An 11,322-nucleotide genomic window follows, 5' to 3' on the forward strand; every position below is an offset into this window, starting at 1 on the left:
ATCGGCCAGAAACCGCCCAGTATGACACGAAAAGTGTTGAGACCCCAGAGCAGCGGCACAACTAGCGGCACTAGGCGGGGGCACTACCGCCCGAGAGCGGTACTACCGCTGACCAGGGCGATACTACCACTAATAAGAGGTAGTACCACTGTTGGGAGCGGTACTATGGCTGGGATCTTTCCGGACTAGAATGAAGGCAAGGTTGGAGCTCCAGCGAAGCATGAAAGGAATACGAGTGAGAAAGAATGTGTACGTGTTGATTTCACCCAAACCTTTTCGATGCGGACCCCTTCTTGATAGTACGATTTTCCTATGACTCAAGTCCACCGAAAATGATACGTAGGAAAAAACTGTCTTCACTCTAAACCACTGAGGGGCATGAATCGTCTTGTGTTATATGAAGTAATATCTGAAAGGCTTAGTGCACACGATTAGTCCACGAATGCATTATCATCAATCATCAAAACCATTAGGATAAAAATATGCCCTTAGGCTCTGCATGACTAGAATGCACACAACCAACACCAACATACACACACAAAGAATCGAGATACAAAAGGTAAAGCCATACAAAATCAAATTATGATGAGAGATTTCTTTCCTGAGGGGTCATCTCTTAATATAACTTTTAAATTTATCAAACCAATCTATAGGTGCCTACTAGCTGCTCGAGTCCGCTGAGCTAAAGGCTGAAAATGAGTTTTTGCATCTCTTAATTAAGAGAAGAAAAGTTTTTTCGGAAAGTGCCCTTTTGCTCCCGAGCTCAAATTAGCTCGGTGAACAGTAAAATTGAAAAGAATTCAAAATATTCTGAATATTTTTTTTTAGCAACATTGACAAAGGTTCTAAGATCATTCAAAAATTTGGCCTAAAATTACATTCCTATAAGACGTGACAAAAAAATAAAATCGATAATTTCAAAATGCGCATTTTCAAAGTATTGATTTTTTTTGTCACACCTTATAGGAATGTTATTTCGGGCAAAAAATTTGCATGATCTTAGAACTTTTGTCAATGTTGCTCACAAAAAATTTTCAGAATTTTTTGAATGTTTTGCCAAAAAAAATAAAATTTACTGTTCACCAAGCTCAAATGATCTCGAAACAGAAACCTGCGTGCGGTTTTTTCCGGCTTCTCACTCGTTCACCTCAACATTTTTTCTACGTGGCACTTCTAAAAGGCAGCATGGTACATGACCTAATACGTCACTGCACTTTAGTCCTGTCCTTCTAATAAAGATACGTATATGTGACTACCAAAATCTAGAATTTGCGACCATAATAACGTGGCAACCTGATACACGGCCAATAAGTTGATTGAGCACGATGGTTTTACCTAACAGACTAGTAGAAGTAGTGGCTTCAACATTAGCCCGTGAACCGAATGACCGGCAAGCAGATAAAGTCTAACAATCAGACTATCAGAGACAGCATCTATTGGAATCCAATATCACCAATCGCTTCTAGTCGAATTCACAACCTGCGGAAGACAAGAAGAGGTCATGCATCCCGGGCCGGGCAATCTGTCAACAGGAACAACAGTGCTTGGTGTCGGTAGTGCCGACAAATCAGCGAACAGATTATTGCCTTTTGTCGCAGCATCGTCCTACTGTGTACTGTGCCACCAGTGGAGGTCTTTTTCAACAGCACAAATGACGGGGGGAAAGTGGTTTGCTCAGCCACTCGCATTTTCGCTTGATTCCAGCAGATGGCACCAGCAGTTTCAATTTTCTGTTGGAGGTACGTGTCTTATGTTGTGGGACGGAGGGAGTACAAGATTTACAAGTAGGAGGACGAGAATACAATGAATCAATGTTCGTCTGTATTTCCAGTTTCCACGGCATAGGAGGATCATCTTCCCAAAAAACAAAGAGGATCAACTGCGACCTGACGAAAAAAAGAAGTAAACAAAGCAGAAGACCAGTGGACGCGTCTGGAGAGGTTGTCCAGCCAGGATCCAGCTATTGTGATTCACCTGGGTGCAACCCACATTCTAATCTAATGGCTTCAAGGAGCTGCGGTGATATCACCTCCTTTTCTCCCACATATGTGCTATCTTCCCTGGAACTAGTCTGGGTGGCGTCCGCTCCCCAACCTCTGTACAAAATCACTTTGTTTGGTTCTCGCGACACAAGAACCGATCCTGTTGCCTCCTGTTTCCATTCAACAACGAAGAAGTTACAGTTTAATTTAGAGTACCTAGGATCTAGCAATACACCGTTGTAGATTACAAACCTCTAGTTCTGATATCAGCTGTTGAACTGGAGTTCCATCTGCTCTGTTCTTAATATTCACAACAGCAAGAGGATGCTTTTTGAAGTGTGTCCGTATTGTTTTCGCAACTCCGGTGATGACATTATTCCTCCCTACAACAGGAATCGGATGCTCAGCATATAGTAATTTGAAGTTCGGTAGATGATACAGGAAATAAGACTAAGAAGATACCAATGGCAAGTACTGGCCGTTTCTTCATTTGCAGAGCTTGCTTCCTTAGCACAAGTCTCTCCCGATTCGACAGAGGTGCAGCTTTGGAAGGCAAGCGAGGAGTATGTTTCTGGTCCAATATTGGCTCCTCCAGTGCCTGGGAAGGGCCAAGGGTTTTCAAGATTTTGGAATCCTCTTCACTACCATTGTCGGAATGGCATGCTACAGGAAAGCTCAGCCGATTTTGCTGCAAAAGCAATCCATCAGAATTAGTGGGGAACAAAAGAAAGACATCCAATGGGTAGACAACACTAACAAACTCACATATTCGATCTGATTATCAGATGAAGCTGTATTTGAGCCCTCATTCAGGCATGACCTCGAAACCTCAGAGGAATGATCTTTAAGCCCGTTCAAACATAACTTGTTCTGCAAATACGTTGTGCAGTGTGCTCATTAGTTCACCATAAATTCATTGAAAAAACATCAAACTACAAAGTAGAGTTTTTTATAAGGGTGACTGCAGACCTGTGTATCATCTAACCAAACTCCAGAACTGCTTGTATTCAAGATTCCATTTGTTCCACCTGAACTGCACTCTTCGCCCTCTGGCTCAAAACACTCAGGAGCAACTTCAGGCACTTCCTTGACCATGCATATTTACATAAATACATATTCAGGCACATGATGGAATATACCACTAGGTTGCAATAGAACTACATGCGAGTTAAAAATGTTTACTTTGCTTGTCTCCCCTGATGTTCCAGAGTTGTCACAGAGATCATGCATGCCTTTGTTTTCATGGCCCGAGTTCATCTGGTTAGACAAAGCCACTGGATGACCATCCGTGTGCTAAAAATATTGTGTTCTACTGTAGTTAGCAAAGAAGCTAACATCATTCATAAAAGTTGACCGTTGAACTAAAACTCACCAACTGACCCCTCAAGTAGTCGATGTTCTTTGATAGATTAAGCACATGAAGCTTCAAGGACTAAATGAACAAGGGATATTATATCAGGATCTAAGAAATAACCTCACAAAAAGCCCATCAGAAACAAATGCATTTGATTTTCACCTTGCGGCGCTGAAGCTCTACAGAACGCTTCAGAGCATCTTTTTTATTCAACAAAGATTTTGGCCTGAGACTTGAAGGCCTCTGGTAGTTCTTCCCTCGATACATTATAATTGCATGTCCTTTGCTAACTCTCTCCACTGCCACCAAAATACCACCACTCTCAGCTTCTAGTGTTCGAGCAGCATATGTAACATCTTCCATGCTGTGTTCTTTACATATAATCTTGACAAGTTCTCGATACTTCCAATGAAGGTGCATATTTTCAATTGTTCCATCAAAAACTCCTCTCCTTCCTGCAAGTCAATAGAAACAATGGTATTACAAGAGATAATAAAAATGTAAGATAGAAATGGATGAGGAGTTTTTATAGGAACCACGCCTTAGCAACCTAGTGCGCACCTTCTTAAAATGATCCCAGCAAACTGCATGCTGTCTAGTCATTCACAATCTACTAGGAACTAGGAATACAGATGTCTTGACAGACAAGTATTGCACACTATTATTATCATTACCGCAGGTTGTGCAAATTGAGCAAGGAATGTTGTTAATTTCTTTTAATATGGGTGCGATGCGATGGTATACAGTACTTACAACAACAAAAGTCATTTCATAGATATTATAAGACGGTAGAGAATGAGAAGCATTTCCAGATGGATTGCATGAGATGACAGAACAACTTCAAATTTGGGCACTTCAAGAAACGTAAAATCACATAGGATTCACCATGTTAACATGAGAACTGCAACCCTATGACACTTGTAGGAAAATATTACACATATCTTTTCAACCTAATTTCATACACAATAATTCAATAACCTAGTTAGGTAGTGCTCAGAACAGATGTGTGCAGTGTAATGGGAAGGTTAAGAAGAAGAATCACCTAGCAGCAGAAATGGCTTCATCTGCAAACCAACTTTCCTCAACATGTATCTCTCCTCTTCTGAGATGACCTCTCTTGTTTCAGCTTTTGAAGACCGAGATGCCTTTTCTAGCTCTTCAAGAAGTTTTTCAGCCTTCTCTTTCTCTGTTAAAGCCTGGAAACATGTTTACATGTACTATGTGATGGGATCTTAAAATAATAAAAATACATCAAAATTACAAAGAGACAGCAACAGGTAAATTTAAATAAAAGTACCTGAGATAATCTGGTTTCCATGTTCTGGGCAACTGTATTTAGAGATTCAGTTCTATATTCTGAAACAGAAGTTTCGCCTTCATGGCATTCATGCCCATGTACTGAGGCATCATTTGCTATCTTCAGTTCAGAAGCATCTTGAGTAGGTATGCTTTCTTCAATTTCAGGCTTAGGCTTGTTGATCATGGAATTGTCGTGCTTTCTGCGCTTTTCTATTGCAAGAGAGACAGCTTGGGGGAGGAAATCTTTCCCTCTGTATAGTACAATTGACTCGTTGTCCCTTGATAAAAGGGTCCCACCAGTCAAGCCCTGCAAGATTAAGAATGTAACAGGTGGAAATTACCTTCTGATCTGAGATGAAGATTGTAGTGAATGGTGTCTTGTAATGTTAATTCTTAATTCAAGAGTATTGGAGAGAAAATTAAAGCTAGAAGGTCTTCACAGGTTTACTTGTACTTTCTGGCTCCGATAACTTAGTGTTGGAGTTAGATGATGGTTTAATTTAATTTTTGCTTTTTAAGTATATACAACGTCATGCGCCCTGTAGTTCATGAGTAATACCTGAGTTGTAATTACGAGAGCCTCTACTTTGGGAATAGACACTCATGTACAGATGTACTCTCTGCCTATCAATAGAGCATGCTGCTCGGTCAAACCGTCAAACTCTTAGACCATGGACTACATCGTCTTTTCAGATCTTTGGATTAACTCTTTCTGCCTTTTTTATGTTCCAAGGTCCAAACCACGAAAGCATGCTCAATATTGTTTGTTTTGAACTGCATGCATGCAACATTTAGTTCTAACAGCCAGTTTCAACGGGTTGGAAAAAACAGCAACGAGCACCCCCACTCTTCAACAGTTGTGATGTCCACTTTGTAGCAGCAAAGTGTGGATTGTTCCTCCACAGTCCACAACATAATTCTTCTTCAGATTTGGATCACACCAAAAACTCAGAGATAAAGTATGTTTGCTATGTCTGATCTCACATATATCAAAGTGACGAGCAGACAACTTGTGGCTAATGTTTGCCATTCAAGCACAACTAATAACTAATTAGGTGGGTTTATTTGGATTTTCTGGGGCTTGATCCCACAACCTCTTGGTAACTTGTCTGCTAACCTCTTCAGTTGATTACGATGAAAATCAACTGCACCCCCTGGAAGAAAAAATGACGTGCCATAAACATTAACTAGTTAAGTTTCCACAGAGTGGAGAAACAGTTATGTTTCAGCACATAAGTCCTAGGCTGCAGTAGTTTAACTTCCAAAAATCAAAGATTGCAGGGGAGGCCCTGACAGCAAGTTTATTAGGAGATTTACAACTTGTGTACAGTATGTACACAGGACCACTAGGGTTAGGTTATACGGAAACATGCGTGTACAGGGGACTAAAATGGCGAGTCGAGCCTCCTCTTTGAGCATATACTTGCAACTGGATGTCCTTCATGAAGTTATTCTTCCAAACAGCGAATATAAGATCAGGACCACTAGGGTTAGGTTATACAGAAACATGCGCGTACAAGGGACTAAAACAGCGAGTCCAGCCTCCTCTTTGAGCCTATACTTGCAACTGGATGTCCTTCATGAAGTTATTCTTCCAAACAGTGAATCTAAGATGGATCTGGTCAAAACAATTGCCTTTTGCTTCCAGATGTACCAGGCCACCATAATTGTGACTTTGAAGAAAGAAGTCCGGTGGAAAGTGATATGGACACCGAGGATCATCTGCTCTGTATCGTCAGAGGGAGACCAATGGATGTTCAGAAAATGCCAGCAGGCCTTGCTGAAAGGACAATTGAAGAACATGTGATTGCAAGTTTCCAGAGCGCCAAGCCAGCGAAGCACGCATGAGGAGCTCCTAATGCCGGTGTAGTTTCTCCAGACTAGCATATCTCAGGTCTGAACCGGTCACGAAGGAGCCAGACAAAATCATTTAAAGATACTGGGACTTGTAAATCTCTGAAGCACCAGGAATATAATCTGGAAGATTAAATACAGAGAGCCAATAGAGAGAGTAATGAGACTACCAAAAGTAAAAGTCACATTGTGCCTAAGGAAGCTTGCATCACATAGAAAGAAATATCCTAGTTCTAAGGAATGTAAAATTAGGCTGAAATGTTCGGTTTTGCTTGCTAAAAAATCCAATAGTACTGAGTTGGAGGCAAATAATTCTGTTTGCTATGCTAGTATATGCAAAAAAGCTCTGTTTCCATTTGAACATGCACATATTTTCTTTGCCTCCTGCTGTTGCTAGCATTTTGCAGGAGTGTGATGATGTGTACCGCCGGGGCTTCGGCCAATCAGGGGAAATGAACATCAGATTGACCTAATTCCAGCTGCCTTCTAGCTCAACCGTGCACCATGTAGGACCAATCCCGAGGAGATTGGTCAGGTCAGCTTGGCTTTTTTTCGAGAAAACGCAAAAGACTTTTGCGTTTCATTGTATTGAAAAGATAGGTGTTTAGGTTACAATCCTCCTAGGAGGTGGTTACAGGGCCAGGAAAGAAAATCAGTGGACATCCCAAGTCTGCGGGATCGCGGCTTTGAGGCCTTGCGCGCCGGCTCTGGCCCAAAGCGCCGCTTCCTCCTTGATCTTCGCAATCAGGCTAGTGGTCGAGGGTCGTTCGCTGTCAAACACGCAGCCAATTTGGCAAGGCTGGTTCAGCGGTTGCTTGGCTCATCGGTCCTCTCAGTTGGAAGCCTTGATCGTGAGGCTCACCTCCACAAATTGAAGGTATCTATCTCATCGAAAGGTCGCACCACTCTACTGCTATATCAAGGGGAGGAGGGGGCTCAGGGATATTCACAGCTTGCTTGGCCTCTGGAAGTTAAGAAGATAATCTTTAACAAAGGAGCATAGCAGGAAAAAAAGGAGTGCAAGCTGGCAAAGTGATCTCTGGGGATTGGCACAGCCCAAGGGATCATGCCAGAAGGATATACTGTCATCTATCACGATCTGGCAGTTGACATTCGTTCGAACTTGACACACAGACTGAAAACATTACGCCACCAGAACAATCCCGCAAGGGCGCGAGGAAGGATGCTATTGTTGTTACAGTACTGCCAAACCATGTTAAGTACTAACCCTGTGAATATTATCTGTATTGTAAAAATTGTCAAGAATTTGAGCATGAGGGCCTTGTTGTGAACAGTGAGATTTGTAACACCCAACCCCTCATTGTCTTTAAGGCGCATGCCATGTTCCAGGCAGCAAGGGATTTCCTATATGTCTGCCCCATAGGAAGTGAGTCGGTCAGGGTTAATGTTTTCTTTACACCTTCAGGTAACCAGAGCATGCCCACATAGTAGGTAGGCAGAGCACTAAGGATAAATTTTACTAGTTGAATTTTACCATCAAGGGATATAAAGCTAGAGCAGGAGCAACGCGACACTCGATACGGTCCATCATGGTCTTAGATATCAGGGCGAGTAGGAACCATGGGAAGACCAATAATGGTCCATCATGAGAGGAACTCTTAAGTTTCTTTCCGTGAATGAAATCCAAAAGAACAAAGGAGGTGACCCAGCAGAAGATTGATTTAATCAATCTTTATTCGAAGGTCCAAGCTTGACAATCTTTTAACGGTTTGACCTTTCATGACACCGTATTGGTTGGATGTATGATATCAAGGATGTGTACAACTTCAATTATGATGGAACACGGACAAACATATTACATCTCCAAAATTGTTGAGCCAAAGGACATTTCACACAAGGTCTACAACATCATCAAACTACTGTTTTACCACAAAAGAAGTACTAGCGAATATAAATGCAGAGTACAGCTGCATATAATGAATTAATAACACCTACCTACCTTTAATTCCTCGGAGACGAGCTCACTATCAATGCAGTATGGACCTCTCTTCATCGCAATCTTCGCCACCTCACACCTTTCCCATAACTTGATTATGGATGCAGCCAATCCTTGAAGGTTACTGCTTCTTCCTAGACAGTGGAAACTAGAAAAGTGAATAACAGGTGGTCCTCATCAACTTAGTCCAAGATGGTAGAAAATAGAAGATTCCCGAACATTACCAAGTGCATAGTGGTAGGGCAAAGGACGAGCTAGCCTCCTAAGGATGGTCATTTCTCTATCTGTTAGCTTGGGTGGTACACCTGAAGGAAGAAGACGGAAAGGCCTACGGAATCCAGGAACAATAGCTGGCAACAAATCAGCATCCACTGGAAGGGGATCATACCCCCACCATTCAGAAAACCGTGGACCCAGCCCATCTAATAATTTGTCATCTTCCTTCGCAAGCTTGACCTCCCCAGGCAACTGTAATCGGAACTTATTCGGAGAACCAACACCAGTAACTAAAGTAGACCTAGCTAAAGGTCTGACCTCGCTAGGAGGATTTACATTAGTGCTTATATGAAATCTTGCATGTTGCTTGTTTGCAACTCCATTATTATTTTTCACTGCTGATCTACCCTCCTGGGTGTGAACTACAGGCGCTTTAGAGGATGTCATGGGATGATTTGCATCTTTCTTTCTGGAAACGCTCTGCTCCACAGATAATATATCATGATTCTCATGCTCCTCTCCTATACTCCTATGTTCTCCATATACTGTGCCAAAATTATCACCATCCTCATCTTCGTCATGAATACTATCTTCCGTATGATTCTTAACATCCTCTTCACTACCACATTGTTCCACGGATAAAAAACCAAGATCTTCATCATCGTCGGAACTGCTCTCCTCTGATGATTCATCCTTGAGACAATCATCCATCTTTTGCTGGTCATGGAAGTAAGGATATTTATAGTTGGTTCCTCTGTACAGAATGATGGTGCTTCCAGATCTCCAAATAACTAAGCCTCCAGTTTTCCTCTATCAACCAAAACACACAGAGCATTAAAATTGCACTTCAAACAACATTGAGATGAAAATAGTTGGCTCCAAGTATATAGCATTTTTCTTGTTACAAACTTTTTATGTTAAATGGAATTAGAATTCAAATTCAAATATATAGTGAAGCGATAACTATGTGCATGCTAATCCACTCATAGATTGAGTTATTTCAAGCACGCAAAGATATACAAATTCACATCTTCACCGCATGACTACAAAGTTATGGGAGCAGCATTTCGTCATGTCATTCTTCACATTTTACATCAAGAGTGTGCAATCATGTACATTGTATAGTACACAAAACATCTTATCAACTTATTCTTCAGTGTCAGAAAGGCAAATACTAACATTAAGTGGCATTCAACCTCCAAAGCCAATGCATGTTCACATATACTGATACACCTGTGCACAAGCAGCAGCGAGCAAACCTGAACTGGGAACACATAGCAAGGTTCCACAGGGTGGTGCTCACCTCGAGGACCTCGTGGGTGCGCCTCATGTTCATGGCGGAGATATCATCGCACCTGATCTTGACGAGCTCCGCATTGCGCCATCGCTCGTGTATCCCGTTCACGATCCCCTCTGTGACGCCGGGCTTCCCCACCTTGAGCCTCTTACGCAGCCGGATCCCGACCCCCTGCAGCCGCCGCAGCTCGTCCCGCGGCAGCGTAAGCTCCGCAGCGGACGGCGGCGTGGGTGCTGCTGCCGCATCCCTCCCCCGCCTCTGCCTGCGCCGCGCTGCGTCCGCCTCGCCGTCGCCAGTGGCCCAGCTGGGGTCTAGCGTGGAGCCGACGCGGTGGCGAGGGAGCTGGGCCGGGGTGGGCACGAAAATCTCCCCGGGGGACGGAGCGTCGGCTCTCGGGTCCTGGGCCAGGGCTGGAATGGGGACCTCCGGGGAGGTCTCGAGATATCCGAGGCTGCGGAGCTTGTCGGAGATGCGGCGGAGCGCGGACTTGGCGAGGAGCTCCGGCTCTGAGGAAGGCGAGGCGCGGACGGGAGGGAGGCGGGGGTGAGGGTGGCGGGGTCTGGAAGTCGCGACGGGGAGGGAGAGGATGAGAGGGGACGGATGGGGGGAGAATTGGAGGAGCATTTGGGCAGGGTGGGGTGGGAACCGATGGAGAAAGAGGGGTTTAAGCCGCGAGCTGGAGGATAAGAGCGTCTCCATCCGCGCCCCCAACACGGCCTCCCCGATCATTTTATTTTGCGCAGTGATCTGTGCCCCGGCGCGTCGGCCCAAACTTTAGGCCTGTTGCGCGCTGGTCACACGATCCATCAACCCCGTGCGTCTGCATCGTTGGATCTTCATGTAACATTTTTTTTCGATGCAGTAAAATTTCGATGCGATGCAGCAATTTTTTCAACGGTTGCAAGAAAAAACAAAATTTGTAACAAAAGAATATCTGCGTAATCGTAGCAAAAAAACGAAGCTAATGGTACATGATAGCAAAAGTGAAACGTCGGTTGTAACAAATATTTACGTGACGTGTATGCATCTTTTTTTAGTGAACGTTTGCAACAAAAAATGATGCCGGTTGTAGCAAAAATTAACACGGTTGTAGCAAAGGTAAAAAACATCGATTGTAACGAAAAATTCGAAGAACTGGAGTTGCAACCAAACGTATATGCAGCTTTTTTACTGGACAAATGTAGGAAAAAATAACGCTTGCAACAAATATGACGCTGATTGCAACAATTTAAACAAAAAAATGGTGTATGCCCAGTCAACGGGCGCGCGCGGTCGCGTGCGGCCGGCCGAACGGTTTGGCCGGCGCACCGGCCAGAAACGATTCCCTTTTATTTTTCTGCAGGTCGGAGAAAAACGGCCCAGC

The 11,322-nt window shown here is 43.5% G+C and overlaps 1 protein-coding gene across 2 annotated transcripts; it reads right to left on the reverse strand.

The window, feature by feature from the left end:
- Window positions 1-1,708: 1,708 nt before the first annotated feature.
- On the reverse strand, window positions 1,709-10,604 carry LOC123426943 (CRM-domain containing factor CFM2, chloroplastic). Of its 2 annotated transcripts, none has more exons than XM_045110864.1 (13): window positions 9,966-10,604; window positions 8,671-9,472; window positions 8,450-8,580; window positions 4,634-4,942; window positions 4,379-4,532; window positions 3,499-3,791; window positions 3,355-3,414; window positions 3,165-3,239; window positions 2,952-3,068; window positions 2,748-2,852; window positions 2,445-2,670; window positions 2,235-2,365; window positions 1,709-2,152 (listed from the first exon to the last, which is right to left on the reverse strand). In XM_045110864.1, exons 1-13 carry the CDS (start codon window positions 10,581-10,583, stop codon window positions 1,961-1,963), a joined length of 3,213 nt encoding a protein of 1,070 aa, XP_044966799.1. In that variant the 5' UTR covers window positions 10,584-10,604; the 3' UTR covers window positions 1,709-1,960. The 2 variants fall into 2 exon arrangements, with proteins under 2 accessions (XP_044966799.1, XP_044966797.1); XM_045110862.1 differs by having other exon boundaries at window positions 3,165-3,275.
- Between the last annotated feature and the right edge of the window lie 718 nt (window positions 10,605-11,322).

This window comes from Hordeum vulgare, chromosome 2H, assembly GCF_904849725.1.
Source record: "Hordeum vulgare subsp. vulgare chromosome 2H, MorexV3_pseudomolecules_assembly, whole genome shotgun sequence".
In the NCBI taxonomy this organism is placed as follows: Eukaryota; Viridiplantae; Streptophyta; class Magnoliopsida; order Poales; family Poaceae; genus Hordeum; species Hordeum vulgare.